Source organism: Ambystoma mexicanum, chromosome 9, assembly GCF_040938575.1.
Source record: "Ambystoma mexicanum isolate Mex_15411 chromosome 9, UKY_AmexF1_1, whole genome shotgun sequence".
NCBI classification, from domain to species: domain Eukaryota; kingdom Metazoa; phylum Chordata; class Amphibia; order Caudata; family Ambystomatidae; genus Ambystoma; species Ambystoma mexicanum.
Window position 1 is genome coordinate 1,424,936,518 of NC_090931.1, and position 17,639 is coordinate 1,424,954,156.

The 17,639-nt window shown below is 46.2% G+C and overlaps 1 protein-coding gene across 1 annotated transcript in view; it reads left to right on the forward strand.

Moving 5' to 3' along the window:
- The window catches only part of LOC138489167 (keratin, type II cytoskeletal 8-like), an 82,610-nt gene that overhangs the window by 34,783 nt on the left and 30,188 nt on the right, over nucleotides 1-17,639 (forward strand). The window contains exon 6 of the mRNA XM_069616825.1: nucleotides 7,115-7,240. Coding sequence (XP_069472926.1) covers nucleotides 7,115-7,240 — 126 coding nt within the window. The remainder of the gene's footprint in view (nucleotides 1-7,114; nucleotides 7,241-17,639) is intronic.

Sequence of the window (17,639 nt, forward strand, 5' to 3'; positions counted from 1 at the left end):
TCCTCACTTCAAAGTTATCCTCGAAATTTCCTTCTTCACCTCAACCTCTATGACATTCCCAGAAAATCCCTAGAAAAGTCAGATGTAAGAAAAGTGAACGTTTGTGAAGACTCAGACCTTTCAAGCCAACTTTAAAATGTCCTCCCAGGCTTCCTCATGGCAGAGACTAAGGAACTGATCACCCATTTGCCAGTAGCCTGCCGGTAGAACTGGCTGGTTACCAGCAAATCCGTCCTTACCATTACTGGTGCTCGATATCCTGGTGTTACTGGGATATTACGGGTGCCGACATCAGCTGTAAGTTCCCATTCTATGGATTGGGGCAATTCTTTGCCGGTAGGGGACTGAACTCCCAGCAGGTCAGGCCTGCCAGTAGTTCACTGCCCCTACCGGCAAACAAAGAGTGTGCTGGTCCAGAGAAAAAACCCGGATCCAATATTACTGGTCGTTTTATGGGCATTTTTACCAGACCAGCACACTCATAATGAGCTCCTAAGGCAAAGCAAATGAAAGCATGCAAAAGCTTAGCAGACTCCATTTTGAATCTGGAATGCTCTAAAAACTGGTCTGCATTGCACTCAATCACCTCTAACAAGAGGGGCGCCCTACTCCCCAACTTGTCTAGAAGCTGAAGTGTAGTAGAAAATCATGTCTTAGGAAATTCACCAGCACCCTTTTTAGCTGCTGTCTTTTCATTCCCTTCAGGACTTACAATCAAGGTTTGTAAAATATCTTTTTTTGTGTGTATTATTTTATTTGATACATTTCATAAAGTGGGGATCTTTCCCGAAGCAGAAGGTGCCCTCAACAACCAAGGCGTGAATAACGAGATTAAAAATGAAAGTTAAAAACATACACAAACAAAACGTAATGAAACTACATGCTATGGAAAGTGTGCAGAAATGGTTTGCCACAAAAAAATGATCCTCTTGTCACCAAAATACATATTGAATAGTCCATATTTGGAAGCTGTGATCTTTGTAGGACAGAGAGAGATGCTTAATTCATTATGAAAGGTTAGGGTCTTGGGAGGATAGCTCAGGGGCAACACACTCTCCTTGGACGCAAGACTACGCAGAGCAACACAGGTTTGATCCCCGACTCCGAATTTAGAAAATAAATCATTATTATTATTAAGGTAGGCAGGCAGCCACAGAGAAACCAAAAAGGATTTAATAAACTAGGGCTGCCACGTGCCAATGTAAGATTAACAGTACGGGCGTTTATAAGTCTCTGAATACCAAGCTGTGCCAAGCCAAAGACTTTCATCTGGTATCCGGTTCCCTCCAGCCATGTGTCATTTTATAAGCTATAGTTTATTTGCAAAAAAGAAAAATACAAGAAAATGTCATCTTTATGGCAAAAGAGCCAGTCGTTGTCCTGCAGTCACAGCCTACATTATTTTTAACCTCATCCACTTGAATTATACATCTAGTCACCTGCACCAGACCACCTGATCAAACAGAAATGGTGCTATATGCCAGCCCTTGCTAGAAGGCCAATTTACAAGTCCTCAGAATTCACCCCAAAATACCAAGAAGAACTTAGATGTAGCCCCCCCACCCCCACTATCCATGTGTGGGTAACCATTGGAGCATCACAGGGGGTGCTTCATGAGTAGTCCTTACTTGTCCCCTTGGCAGGGGCAGGCTTCATATCTGTTGCCATCGCTTACCCTTATGTCTCCGGCCGGGGTATGTGGCTCCTTTTGGGAGATAGTACATGCGACTCGCCCCTTTGCATACAATACGCAGCTGAGCAACTCATAAAGTGTCAATGACCAAAAACAATAACAATGTAGCTCACTGAGGTTTTAGTCATCTTTTACAGCTGCTAGGTTTAAGTAAGTCATTTCGTTCTTTTCATTCTACACCACTCCAGGGAATAGTTAATCTGGACGATTCTTGTTGGGAGTCAATTTCATGATCAGCGTGTCGGAATTTGCCAGACAAAGAGATAGACACTCGCCCCCTCTCATTACTCTAATCCCTTACTTCTTCCCCAACCCATTTGGGGACATTGGCAAAGCCGGTGCACTTGGCACAATTGCCCGATTGAGAAGGTGCATTTGATGCATGCCACAAAAGGCCCTACTAATAGACTGGGCAGTAAAGTGAGTGATCCTTCTCATGGTGCATAGAGGATACTTTACAGATGTGGACCGAATTTACTCTTACTTCTACCACTCATGTGTCCAGGTCTTTATTTCCATTAGCACCCTTGGCAGGTACAGGAGCCAATCAAGTTACTCCAAACCCGGGCTGTATCTACCTATGCAAGCCTGGGTTCAGATCAACTTGAGTGCTCTCCGCACCCGCCCTCCACCCGGTGCTGCTCTTTTCCCCCAAACCCTGCCTCCCGCTCCCAAATGCAGCCCCTGAACAGGTCCCTTCCTCTCCTTACCTCAAACAGCTCCAACGCCCAGGCGGAACATCATCTTCGTATCCTGGCGAAAGCCATGGAAATGAAAGAGGGGCTTAGAGCGGAGCCCCGCCTTCCTTTTCCATGTCAACCCTGATTGCAACACTGCGCGGGCATGTCAGGGCCGCTCAGGAAAGGTATGTTTTTTTTAATTTTTTTTACTTAAAATCAAACCATTAGCACTTGTGTAGGGAACTACACAGGTGCTAGTGGCGATATGCCCCAAGGTGGTAGGTAGGTAATGGCCCGCCACCCTCATTATGGGACCCATGCGATTCCTTACTCCTGTGACCAATGGGGAGATATGCGGACAGCTATGATGTGATCTGCTCCAGTCCTTCTCTCAGTCACCGTCCGCGGTCTTTCTCTCAGTCACCGTCCGCGGTCTTTCTCTCAGTCACTGTTCGCGGTCCTTCTCAGTCACTGTCCCCTGTCCTTCTCCTTCTCTGGCTCCCTCTCCAATGACGGGGATTGCTCCCACCTGGGGTTCAGAGTCAACTGGAGCAGCTCCGTTTCCGCTCCTGCGACACAGGGAGTTGGGCCCCATGTCAGTGGCACATGGGGGGGGGGGTTCCTTCCCCTCTAGAGGAGAGGGGAGCCCCAGAGGGCTCTGCAAGGGGGGAATCTCTCAAGTCGGCTATTGTAAGAACCACCATTTTACCTGAATATGTTGAGCAGCGTGGCCTGAAGTGTCCCCAGTATGGGACAATAATAACCAAAAGTCGATTTCTTTGCTCCCGGGTTACTTTTCTTTTATTGTGCCATGCTGGGGAACCATACCGTGACAATCCAGTGTCGCATTGCACTGTGCTATTTCATAGGTGCTAATTTTCTTCGATTTCCTTCAATAGATGGGCTTTACGTGTCAAGCATTTGCTTGAATGAAACAAAAAAAATACAACAACTTAGAAATAGCACAGATTGATGTTTCTCTGCCTTGTCACCTGCAGTGCCGGGGTTCGAATCCCCAACACGGAAATAAAATAAAAGTGTCTGTCGAGGTAATGTGACCTGTCTCCCATCTCCATAGAGGTTTTGGGAGACTAACATACATACAACTGGATATAAAACATGTACACCATGCATGTAAACAGGTGGCTTCGGTGGGGATTGAACAGCTTTCCCCATGCAGTTGTCTGGCTATTGGAACTTGCCCCAAGGATAACATGAAGACCACCCCCCTCACAGGAACCTGTCTCATATTGAAAACCTGGCACAGTTTGAGAGCGGAATCTATTTAGTACCCACATCTGCCAATCGATCTATCAAACGGGCAACATTATCTCACTAATATTTCAAATCACATACGAGACCATGTCTGAGTCTTCCCAATCCTTCTCTCTCATTGCAGGGATTAGGATTGGCATTTGTCAGACATAAGCTCCATTCATCAAGACCATACTCATCTCTAAATCCCAACCCTCCACTCAGACCCTCAAACACATCCTCTCCAGCCCTACCTCACTCCCCGTGTACTCACAGAGTAAAGGAGGTCCTTTACTGCGGCCGGCCAAGACAATAAGGTGCACATGAGGGATCCTCTGATGGCTATTTCTGCTCCACTGTCTCTCTATCAGAAGAGGTCGGGCACTCGAGATGTAGTGCTTGGACAAAAAGCTGACAATACACTTCTCATCTCAAAAGATGGCTGGTGCGTTTTCTTTGAACTGAGTAAAATGAGGTCACTTACAGCCGAGGATACCACTAAACATTAGGGACCTGGTGTTTGGGACTGTGGTTCGCTCAGGTTTGTTCTAAGGTGGTTGGGTATTGGGGTGTTCAAAGTTTTTCAGACATGTCATTTGAAATTGTTTGGACATGGCATCTACAGTCTCGTCCAGGACACTCCACCTCTCGCTCCCTTGGTTTACTCAATACTTGGTCTGTCTGTAATAACACCTACTCTATGCTTGATCTATTTCTCTGTCTCAATCTCCACTTTCTTTGTATGACGGAAACTTGGATCTCCTCAACTGACACTGTTGTCCATGCTTCCTTTTCCCACTCTCCTAGGCTTAATATGGCTGGCATTCTCTTTTACTCCCATCCCTTCTTCTGCTCCCCCACCTTTTCCCTCCTTTGAATATCACGTCTTCCTTTTCTAGGAGGCCATGTCCTCTCACCTTTCTTATCATTTACCACTCGCCTGACATCTTATCCTCATTCTGTTCTCCCTTCCCCCTACCCATTCTGCCTCTTAGGTGATTTTAATATTCATCTTTCTTCTACTCATGCTTCCTGCTCTCTTCTTCCTCTGATTGCTTTCCTTTCACACTTCTCACATCCCATATCTCTGGGTCTACTCTCGATCTAGTATTCCCTTCCTCTGCTTCTACTTCCGTCTTCTATCTCCCTGATCATGCTCTGCTCTCATTTGTTCCCCCACTCTAACCCTTCTTTTCCCACCAATCACACTTAACTTTCTCCTCGAAACATTAAGAACTTTGATCCTCTCTCTTTTATTTCTTATTTTACTTCTTTGCTATCACCATTGACTACTTTCTCTTCATATGCTACGGACAAAGCCATAGCCCATCCTTCTACTTTATTTCTATCCCTTCCTAGAAACCATCTCACCCCTGGCTCTCTACCCAACTTTTTTCTCCCTGGACTTCCTTGCATTGAGCTGAACATCGCCGGTGGAAACCCCAATCGCCACCTGATCTTTCCTCACTCTCCTCTCTTCACTATTCCTGAGTCATATCTTCTTCTGGCTAAAAGTGCTTCTTGTCTGATCTTGTTCACCTTTGCTCTCCTGCTCATACCATCTTTTCCAGTTCATTGATTGTTTCTTCTCTCCTGCATCCCTCTGAAGTGCTCCAGCTACGTTCCTCCCTTCCCCCATCCTCCTACATCTCCTCCTTCACCCGCCCCTATCCCCATCCTCCACTCCTCTTATTTCCCACTCTGATTCTATAAGAGCGCCCTCTAGAGTTCATCCCACTGCTTTGCCTGATGGTCACTTACCTTCTTCCCTCATTCCTTAAGTCTTCCCTTTTCTTATCCTGCATCACACCTCTTTCATTAACTCTTCTCTTTCATTGCCTATTTTTCCACCTAATTTCAGGCATGCTATCATACTTCCTATTCTGGGAAAACTCCTCTCTGGATCCCTCTCTCCCTTCCAACTCCCGCCCCAGCTCTCTTCCCCCTTTTCGATGTAAACGTCTTGAGCTATTTGTACACTCAAACATTTCTGACTGCCTCCATCTTCACTCCCTCCTTGGCCTTCACCAGTACTATTTTATTCCCATGCATTTGACCGAGACAGCTTTTCTCCATGTCACCAACTCTCTCCTCACTGCCAGGCACGCCAATCCCTCTTCGATAATAATTCTACTCTACCTGCCTGATGCTTTTGACACGGTTGATCACTTCACACTTCTTTCCTCTCTTTCATCATTGGGTTTCTCGGACTGTGTCCTTCTGTGGATTTCGCCCTACCTCCCTAACTTTACATTCTCTGTTTTATGGTCAGGCTCCCATTCCCTTCTGTCCCATTGCAATATGGTGTCCCCCAAGGCTCTGTCCTTGAATGACTTATTTTCTCTCGTTACACATTATCCATCTCCGACACTATCTCTACATTTGTTTTTTTATTTTCCCTTCTATGCTGACGACACTCAAATCTTCATGTCCTTCTCAAACTATTCACACATCACTTTCCTCATGCCTGCTTGCTATCCAACAATGGATGCATGTTCATCTTAATCCTTCAAAGGCTGAAGTGCTTTGCTTCCCTTCCTCCTCTTCTGTCTCTTCCCTTCCTGTTTCTGCTCTTTCATCCCCCCTGTTCAGCTAGTTTTCTCTGATTCCGCACAGAGTCTAGGTGTGCTCTTCCATTCTACCCTTTCCTTTTCCCATCATGTTAGTCTTATGACCTGAAACTGCCCTTTTCACTTATACAATATCCACAAGATCCGTCATCTACTGTATTTTGCTGCTGCTAAAACCCTAATCTCTGCATCGGTCTCACCTTTTCTATTGCCCCTCCTTACTCTTGGGTCTTCCATCATATCAGTGCTCTCCTCTACGTCCAAATGATCATCTCTCCATCTGCACTCTTCTCTCTCTCTCCCTTCTCGCTCTCTCTCTCTTGGCTATTGTTTGAAGTTTAAACTCACCATCTCTTCTCTTCAATTTTCTCTGCATTGTTTTCAAGTACCTTCATGGCCTCTCCTGCTTATCTCACATTTCTTGCATCTTTTTACTCCCCTCCTCATTCTCGCTACTCTTAATCTCTCTTTCTCTTAGACCTGCCATTACCTCCCTGTGCCCCATCCCATTTCCCAGCTTTTTAACCTCTTGGCTGCAAAGTATTGATACTCTCTGCCCCTTTAATTCGTTTTTCCTCTCTGTGCCTGTTTTCCGTATCAGGCTAAAGACTGCCCTTCTTTAATAACCTTCTTAATGCTTTGCTGTACTTCATTATTCTTCATGTTCACATTACGGGGCCGTTCATGTTTTCTCCAACGCTTAAGCGTAAATGCTATATAAATAAATTAATACATTTCCATTCTCAGACATCCATAACTTATGTTCTTCTGTGACCTTTTTTCTCCTCTTTCTGCGTTATACCCTCTTCTATTTTGCTGTGGACCTGTTTGGGGTATACTGATATGACAGATAAATTAAAGAAAGCATCCACAATCGTAGCACATTCATTCTTCAGCTCTTCTTCTGTGTTTTCTAGCTGGACGATATTGCTAATCAGGCGCAAAGGCACAACGAGGACCTTAAAAACGTAAAGAATGAGATCTCAGAGCTCACACGGCAAATTCAACGAGGCAATGGAGAAATTGACGCCCTGAAGAACCAGGTAAAAAATCAAAACACTAATATGGTGGGACGGGGTGATGGACGCTTTGATGGGGTAGACATGCCTTTGAGATATCCAGCATGAGGAGGGGAAGGGGTGCATAGGGGGCGAGAGTAGAGGAGGAATGGAGACATTAATTGTTGATGAAAGGTTAAAGGGGTAGATCTGCATTGTCGATGTGAGAGTAGAGGAGGGCTAGAGATGCATTGTCGATGGAAGAATATAGGGCTAGCGATGCATAGTCGTGGGAAGAGTGGAGGAGGGGTAGAGATCTATTGTCGAAGGAAAAGTAGAGCAGAGGTAGATCTGCATTTTTGGAAGAGTAGAGGAGGGGTAGAGATGCACTGTTGAGGGAAGAATAGTGGAGGGCTAGTGATGCATTGTTGTAGGAAGAGTAGAGGAAGTGTAGAGCTGCATTGTTGATGGAAGAGTATAAGAGGGGTATATATTTGTTGTCGGGGGAAGAGTAGAGATGGGGTAGAGATGTATTATCGAGGGAAGAGTAGAGGGATAGAGGTACTTTGTCGAGGGAAGAGCAGAAGAGAAGTAGAGCTCCATTGTCGATGGCTGAGTAGAGGTGGGGTAGACATGCATTGTTGAGGGAAGAATAGAGATGGGGTGGATATGCATTTGCGAGGAAAGAATAGAGGAGAGGTAGAGAGATTAATTGTTGATTAAAGTCTAAAGGGGTAGATCTTTATTGTTGATGGAAGAGTAGAGGAAGGTAGAGATGCATTGTCAAGTGAAGAATCGAGGAGGGGTAGAGATGCATTGTCAAGGGAAGAGTAGAGGAGGGGTAGAGATGCATGGTCGATGGAAGAGTAGAGGAAGTGTAGAGATCAGTGGTCGAAGTGGGTGGGAGCGGTTGGGAGCGGGGCTCCTCTATTTTTTTGTTTTATTTTTTACTGGTCCTATACTTTTATTTTAAATAGAAACCATACCAGATTGGTTTAGTTTTAAAATAAAGTGTAGGAAGAAGTTGAAACGAGCACTTAAATGCACTGCACGGAACATTCCTTTAAACAGCATGTTTGTTTGTTTCGTGGTTTGGATTGCGCATGCTAGCGGGCATGGCGATGGTTTGTGGAGAGCGGGGCAGGTCAGCAGGGAATATAGTTCCACAGCTCTTTTTCCTACACTTCGACCACTGGTAGAGATGCATTGTCAAGGGAAGAGTAGAGGAGGCGCAGAGATCCATTCTCGAGGAAAGAATAAAGGGGTATAGATGCATTGTCGAGGAAAGAGTAGAAGTGGGGTAGAGCTGCATTTTCGATAGAAGAGTAGAGGAGGGGTAGAGCTGCATTGTCAATGGAAGAGCAGAGGGGGGTCTAGAGATGAATTCTCGAGGGAAGAGTAGAGGAGGGGCAGAGATCCATTGTTTAATTATGATTATGATATGACATTTATAACACGCCTGTTCACAAGTGTTTCTAGGCGCCACAAGACAAGGTAGGGAAGAGAGAGAGAAGGGAAGACATGCAATCCTAATAGGCCTTGTGTCATTCGGATTGGGCAAGTGTGACAACGAGAAGTTCAGCAGGAAGGGAGAGGGGGAAAGTGCAGAAGAGAGGGTAGGGGGAAGTGCAATCAGGGCTGCATGGATCTGAGTAAGTTCAGCCAGGGAAGCTCGGCTCTGGGAAGTGCAAGGAGGGAGTGGGGTTCTGGGGGTTACAGTTACAGCCCTTTAGTGCGTGGTAGGCCAGGAGGCAGTGCAAGGAAGACTGGTCAAGGAAGAGCCTGGTACCCAGTGAGACTCACAGGGCACCAAGCAACCAGTTAGTGCAGCAGACAGGTAAGTTAGCACGGAAGTGAGACAGAGAAATCAGAGGAGAAAAGGAGGGTCTTGAGCTACTTCAGGAACTTCAGGTGGTCCGGTTTGAGTCTAAGAGTGGCAGGGGGCCATCCCAGAGGGAGGCACCTGCTGCGGAGAGAGATCTACCCCCCACTCTCTGCCTGGAGAAGCATCTGACCCTCAGAGAGCTGCAGGTAGCTGAGGGAAGGTATTTCGGAAGAGAGAGTTGGATGTAGTATGGGCCCCAGCTCCTGAAAGCCTTGTTAGCGATACAGAGGGTCTTGAACTTGATCCTTGCAGCCACCGGGAGCCAGTGAAGATATTTTAGGGCTGGAGAGATACAGTCCCTTGGCTTGAGGCCAAGGATACGTCTTGCAGTCCTGTTCTGAATTATTTGCAGGGGGCAGAGGGTATAGGTAGGCATATCGAGAAAGAGGTTGTAGCAGTAGGCAATTTTGGAGAGAACCAGGGCTATGGAGACAGTGAGCTTCTGGGGAAAAGTGAGAAAAGGTAGAATACCTCTGAGGAGGTGAAGCTTGAAGTTTGCCTTTTTTGGCAAGGTCTGTGATGTGAGGAGAGAAGGAGAGAGTGGAGTCAAAGATGACACCAAGGTTTTTTGCAAACGTGAATAGCTGAAAAAGAGTCTACCAGTTGATGGAGGGTAATGTAACGAGATGGGCTCATTACAAGGTTGCTGGTATCCTGCCGGTATTACTGGGGATACCGGCAAAATGTAATACCTTTTCCACCACTTGGTCTGACGGAATTTCCAGCAGATTCCAAGTGGCGGAAACACTGGTAAATCCCCATTCCATGGAGTCCTATCTGACTCCATGGGGGGATTTGCTGGTATTTCCAGCACCGGTATGTCCAGGCCAGTAATCCATGCAGTTTTTTCTCAGTAGTGTGGCGGATATACATCCAGCTCTGAGCTGGAGGTATATATGCCACCCTACCGGCAAACTTGATTGTAATGTGCCGGTATGCGGTAAAACCGGCACATTATTACCGCACCAGCACATGCGTAATGAGGCCCATAGTCCTGGGGTAGTCACTAAGCAACAAATGCAAATATATCTGTTTACTTATTTTATTTTGCATTTATGTAGCGAGCTACGCCCTTGGGCATAGAGGCACTGTTACATAAAACCAGTAACACAAGTGATCAGTATCGAGGAACAGAAACATGGTATGAGTTAAGAATTGACGGACATTCTTTGTTGACGTACCTCAGGAGGAGGGAGCAATGTAAATCAGAGTTAGGTGAACAGCAATGTTTTTAGTGCTTTCCTGAAGGTCCAGTAAGACTGTTCAGCCTGGAGAGAGGGCAGGTGTAGGTTCCACTGCTTGGCATCAAATGTTGGGAAGCCAGATCCTCCAGCTTTAGTCCACTTGAATTTAGGCTGGGTGATGCGGTGGGCGTACGCTGCTCTGGCGGAAGATGCTTTGGTGATTTTTTAGGATAAGTTTGGAGGGGCAACTTTGGATAGGCATCTTTGTGTGATAGGGTTTTAAAAATGATCTGTTAACGAATCGGGAGCCAGCTGGCACATTTTCTCACTGCAGTGATACGATCGGCTTTGTGGATGTGGAACGCAGCTCTAAGGGCGTTATTCTGAATAACCTACATTTGGGAATATTGAAGTCAGTGGTACCTGCAAAGAGGGCATTGCAGTAGTCGAGTCTAGATCCTATGGTGACTCGGGCTATCGTCATGCAACTGTATGAGGAGAGGAAAGGCCTTGATTAGCTTGGTCGTATAGGCAGTACTGGAGTGGCGCTCACTTGTCGTAATGGCGATAGTGACCTATCCAGATATACACCAAGTGTGTTCTCTTTGGGGGAGACCAGGATTACTAACTTATCAATGTTGAAGGATGAGTATTGGGGACATTGTTTTTTGATCACCAAAGGGGTCCCGACTATGAGAAGCTATGTCTTCTCATCGTTTAGGCATAATCGGTCCTTGACCATCCAGTTTGGATGGTCGTGTAGACCAAATTGAGAGCTGCGTAACTTAACAGAGAGGGGGAGTAAGATCTGCATGTCATCTGCATAGTTTGTATACGATATGCCCATGGAGTCCAAGAGTGTGAATAATGGTTTTGTGAATATGTTATACAAAGTTGGTGACACACAAGATCCTTGAGGGACGCTGTAGGAGATGGCTGCTGGTGATGCGCTGGCATTCTCTGCAAATAATCTCATAGATCTGTCCCCTAGGAAGGAAGCAATCCAGGCTGAGGCATCTGGAGAGAAGTTGGCCGTGGTGGATAGCTGCTGACCTAGGATTTTGTGGTCAACCAGGTCGAAGGCAGCTGAGAGATCTAGGAGAAGTAGCAGGGCAGGCTTGCTTTCATCCCTAATTTCATCAATCTGGATTTTTAGGTCAACGAGAGCCGATTCGGTCCCATGACCTGGGTGTAAACCTGATTGGTGCATGCCCAAGATTTGGTTGACTTTAAGGTATTGCTGAATTTGAAGATAGGCTGCTCTGTCGAGGATTTGAAGTAGTAAGGGAGCAGTTGTGATTGGGTAGTAGTTGGTAGGTAGCAGGGTTGAGTGTGGGTTTTTTTGATAAGAGGGAGACCCATGCTTCTTTGAGGCTAGTGGGGACTATGCCGATGGAGAAGGATGCGTTGATAAAGGCGGCAATAAGGGAGTCTAGGAGGTCTGAACAATCTTTTATGAGGCTCGCAAAACAGATGTCACCATTGCAGCAAGAAGGTTTCAGGGCTTTAAGGATGGCTCTGACTTCTTCTTCTGATACTTTGGAGAAGTGAAACATAGGAGGGTCGTAACGGATGTCAGTGGAAGGGGAAGGGATGGTCCAGAACTTAATGAGGGTTGGATGATGTCTTATTTGGTGTCAATTTTCTTTTGAAGGGTTTCAATGTTGGTCAGCATGATGTTCTGCACCATGTAGAATCTTTGGTTACGGTGGTGCGAGGGATGGTGGGAGTTTCTATTTCCCTAAGAATGATGAAAATGTCACAGGTGTTAGATTTGGCATTTGCAATATGGGCATTGTAGGTGGAGGATTTTGCAGCAATGATGGCTTTTTTGTAGAAATTAGTGGCTGTTGTGTACAGCAACTTACTGGCCTCAGAAGGCATTTTGTTCCAGGTGGCTTCAGCTACCCACATGTTGGTGCGGAGTGTTTGAAATTCTGGGGTAAACCATGCATTTCTATGGGAAGATGATTTAAGTTTTCAGGGCGTTAGTGGAGCTATGGTGTTGATGGCTTCAGTTAGTATTTCTTTGTATTGGTTGATGAGAGTGTTAGGGTCTTTGGAAAAGGGGGGCTTGGGTAGGAGTGAGCTCAGCAGGGGAGCTAGGTGTTCTTTTGTGAGGTTTTTGGAGCTGTGGGACAGGGTAGGTGGCATTGGGACGGGGATGGGCGAGGAATAGATGACAGGCGAGATGGAAAATTGCACAATGTTGTGGTCTGACCACGGACAGGCGTTGCTGGAAAGGAGAGATACCTGAGAGTTGAGGTCAGCTACCTAGTCATGGGTTCGACTTTTGTTGTGGGTGGGTGTGCTGACACATTGGGCCTGATTCATGGAAGTGTTTTATAATGGTACAATCCCACAGGAAAAGTTCCATGAATCAGGCCCATTGTTGGAAGCCAAGGATGCTAAGCAAATTAGACAGTGAAGGGGCTCTTGGATCATTAGGATCATTAAGGCCTAGGTTGAAGTCTCCCAGGAGGAATGTTTTGAATGTCAGCGTGATGTGGGCACCCATAGACTGAAGGAGGTTCTCTTCATAGGTCATGGATGGACCTGGAGGGCTGTAGATAGTGTGGAGAGTGATGGAGTCAGATTCAGACAGCTTCAATTTCACAGACAGGAAGTCACTGTTATTAGACAGGGAGGAATCCAGTTGTCTAATGGAGAGGATGTCCTTTGCGATGAGTGCCACTCCTCCACCTCTGACATTTACTCTATCTGTGCGGTAGATGTTTTATCTGGGTGCGAGGGCAATGTATAGTGCAGGGCCAGATGCTGCATGTAACTAGGTTTCTGTGATTGCTAAAATATCGAGATTACAGGTGGGGATGAGATTGTGGATGTCAGCGGCATGTGCAGGAATGGACCTGGCATTGATTAGTGCACATTGTAGTGGGAGGGTGCGAGTGGGTTTATTTTGAAGGCTGGATACATCTTGTTCATGTCTTTCTGTCTTTTGGGTGGTGGTGGTGGTACTACGGTCCCTTAGGCAAGAGTTCCTTAGGGAGGTGTTTGGTGGGCTAGTGGTAGTACCGAGATTGGTGGGTGTTTGACTAGCAGAACAACGATCGCCTATGCGAATATTCCTTGTGGTGGTCTTTTGCGGGCATGAGCTACTGCAGAATCGGCTGGCACTTTGATTAGTGGTATGGTAAGGTGGGGTCCGGTCAGGGGGAGTTTGTGAGGGCATGTAATGGCCAGTACTGGGTGAGGTCATGCTACTGCTGAGGCTGCAGGTGGTCTTGGTCAGGTTGAGGGGGGAGAAGGTTTTAGCCTCTGGGCGTGACAGGTAGCTCAGGCACTTCAAGGATGGTAGGAACCAGGTGGGTTTAGGGAGCATCAAAGGTGTCTTTGGGGGGTCAGTGTTGCTTTGCCCTAATGATTGTGGACTTTATAGGGGTGGTGTGGCAGCTGCAAGAATCTGTGAGTGTGGAGGAGGCACGCTGCTCGTATATAAAATGTATATTTAGAGCCTAGCGCCAGATCATGCAAGCAATATACATATTTATATTCTGTACATATGAGTTATATTTTCAAGAGAGGAAAGTGGGTCAATTTGTGAAGGTTGGGTCAAGTTGTGATGATAGCGAGGGGTAGGAGATGTTCCTTCCGGGTTAGCCAGTGGAGTCTTAAACAATTCCACTGATGGCCTGGCTTTAATATCCAGGAGGAGGGTATTTCAGTCAAGTGGAGTGTGGGGTGCAGAAGGTTGTGGAGGGAGCAGTTTCACAGAGTTGTAGAAGGAATGTAGAGAGAGTGTGATACAGTCGGCAAGGTAACGGGGACAACACAATGGATTGATTTGAAAATTCAAACTTTTAAAAAGTGTGATTTGGCATGGAGAGCCATCCGGCATGGTGACACTGTGTAGAGATGTGTGAGGCATTAGGTAAGTTGTAGTGACACTAAGAACTTTGCTTAATGGAGTAAAGGGGAAGACCAAAGAGTAGGCTGCAGCAGTAGCTCAGTTTGCGGAGCACTAGGGAGCGATAAGAGTTTCGACTGGGTAGGGAGTGAGGTGGTGACGGCTCTTTCTAAGATTCAGAAGGTTAATCCTGGCAGCTGAAGCAGTCACCACGATGAATCGCTGCAAAAGGAGGCCCCATGGTTGCGGGTCTTGATGGGTGATGGAGTGTGGAGGCCCAGAGGGAAGTAGAAGGGAGAGAGGTGTTTGCATTTGAGGGAGGGGGCAAGGAGATTTGCATCTTGGAAAAGCTTTGCATTGGTTTGTTTATTGATTGATAGATGAGAACTTGATTGTACGGGACATTGAGAAGCATAGTGAAGGTGTGTGTTCATTGGTTATGACACCACCAGATGCGGGTTAACTGGATATGGCCAAAGCTCATACACTGATGTTAGTCAAACATTCCATCCTATTAAATTTGGGGCTTCAGGACTGGATAATGTATTTTCCCATCTCCATATCTGAAAACAACAGCTTGATATACTGAGACGGGAACATCAGTGTGGTGACCCCTGGTCATTACGTTCCTGTTAGGGCAGAATTTCTTTTTTGGGGGTTGTGCTGTCCCATTGTAAGGGAACCCTAAACATTTGGGGTTTCCCCTTAAAATATGTAGGATCTCAGACTTATTTTCATGGTAATCGGCCATTGCAATTTGTTTGACCATAATGTCCTATGGTAGTCCATTTGGCTCAGAAGACAACAGTGCCTTTTAAGCACTTTGTTTTGACACTGAGGTGATTCTATCACCGGCCACTGGTATTGTTAGTAGCATGGTGGCAGCTGTCATTTAGTTTTGGCTTCATCTGGAGTGCAGCCAAATGTATTGCATTAGTAGCCCACTGTAATAGTATGCACTAGGGTACTAATCTATTTTCCAACCTTTTTTTGTTTTGAGCCTGTATTTTGTTCGGTGAAACCATGAGGCAGACCTAAAATGGCTGTTGCGCACTTAGTGGTTCACTCGGAGCCCAGCCCTGCACCTTCTGTAATGGTTTAGACTGTTTTTACAACCGTTTTACAACCGTAACAAGCCGATTCACTGACCCTTCAATTATGCTGGGAATCCTGCTGCTGAAGGATTTTTGCCACAAAACCGTGCTGCTGCTTTTAAGAACCAGGCATGGCCACATAAGTTGAGATCGGTGTCCTTTCCCCTGGCATTAGTTTTCATTCTTGGCTGCTGGAAAGTATCCATGGGCTTTCCTTCATCGCCCCTTGGTCCTCCGGATCGACTAGATGTTCTGCACGGATTGGGGTTGAAAGACCGAGTTAAAAATGTTCGAGGGAGAAAAGACCGAAGATACTTTATTCGAAATAACCTCTCCCCTGAACATTTCTGACTTGGCCAAACTCCTGCCAACACCCCCAACACACCCCCACATCCCACCCACACCCCCTACTTACCTTGCCCCGACTTTCTGGTCCATGTGACACCTGTTCCCTTTCACTTCCATGATCGTGAACTGGCGCCGCAGGGTCCTTTCCTTTTTTTAAAATGTATTTATTTATAATTATTTTTCAGGGTTTTGGGACAGCTGCGGGAGACATCGCTGCAGCCCTTTTTTGTTTTGTTGGGGGTGGGGGTGGCTGCGGGGTACACCCCTGCAGCCCCCACACCCCTTTTTATTTTTTAAAGAAGTAAGTCGAACATTTGGAGGGTAGGACTTTCGGTGGTACCTTTTTTAGAACATTTGGTTGGGTAGGTCAATTAAACTTGGTCTTTTCGGATGAAACCGTTCTGCACTGGGGCTGTTTCTGGGGAATTCTTCTGCCGTCTTTCTGTTTTGTCCTCCAGGTTGCAGCACCGTGAGGTAGTCGGCCCATGTCATTGTTCAGTGTGGTGAGACAGCATTACACCATCTTTTGTGTTTGTCTGGGCCTTCTTGGGTCACACACACCGTTGGCCCCCATCGTTGGACTGTTCACTGCTTTCTTCACTGCCCCGGTTTGGCCTCCAAGTTGTACAGATTCACTTTGTTGGGTTCCTCCACCATCCTGGCTGGGGCCTTCTACTCCACTGATTTCACTCCTGGCTGATGGGGCACCCTCGTGGGCGGGCCATTCAGTCTTTGTCTTGATCACCACGTTTGTTGCTGGTCTGGGGTGCAAGTCCCTGGGTACCGGATCCTGTAAGTCGCCCTGCAAATGAAGCAGGTTCTTTCCCCTTTCCTGTGCCAGGCCTTCCTAAACTGGCACCGCAGGTACATCTTGTTGAAGGTATTTTTCAAATGCACTCCCAGGTGACTCCTGTATCCATTATTGTGGATTTCTGCAACCCCCTTTTACCACTGTTCCCCAATCGTGGTTTGCTTAATTTCTTCCCAGTGCTTCTGGGTCTTGAAGCTGGAATGTAAACATTTTGAGATGGTCTCCTCTGGAACCCTCTGAGGTTGGTTGCTACCTTTCCAACACATGTGAGGTAGAACTCAGGCTTTCCAGACTTTTTGCCTTAACTGTGGCTGTGCCCACAGACCTTGCCCCATTATGTCCCAGGGGGAACCTTTGACTCACTTGGAATGCGCCCGTAAATTGATTTTGAAGGGACTTACCTGCACATTGACATTTTTCCCTGGGTTCTCTCTGCGTCCCTGAAGTTCTAGGTGAAGAGATTGGAATTTTAGCTTCTACTCATGGTTGTATGCGTACTTGTAAAACCATAGCATTGCAGGCCTGCCCAGGGATATGTGTTGTTACTGTATGTAACTGTTAGTTATCCTTGTATGCCCTTTCTAGTCGTGTAATGAGACCGCATGCTCTGGTACTGCAAGCCTAATTGTGTCTTAACGTTTGCTGGCCCTCTGGGGTTGTTTGGTAAAGTGTTAGTCCCTTTTCATCCCCCAAGGTGATATATGCAATGCACAGTGTAAATGTGTAACATTAATGCTGCTATGCACTAGAGGAGAGATACATAATTGTGGATGTCTATGTGTGGCATTTTTGGTCCTGGTCATGCCTTTGTAAATGTATGTTTATTATTGCCTAGGGTCCTCTTTTCTTCCCACCCCATAGCCTTATATGTAATGTGCCTATTACTAGGTAGTCAGCAACATATTTAGCTGAGTAGTGGGTAGGATCCATGCATTGCAACTATTTTAACTATAATAAGATCAAATACGTGTTGTAGTACGTTTTTGAACTTGTAGGTACTCTGTGTGTGATTTTTTACTAAGGTGTACATTTTCTGTATACCAGTGCGCTGTATTCTGTCGAATTACCCAAATTGATTGAATAAAAACGGTCGTATAGATCATATGACCTAATTTGGGCAGTGCCATTTAACTGTAACCCAAAATACCGAATATGAGGAGCAGGGGTGGCGGGGGTGTACCCCGCTTCCTTGACAATGGAAGCAGGAGACCCAAAAAAAAAGAGCAAAATAAAGAAAAAGGGACGCTGCGGTGT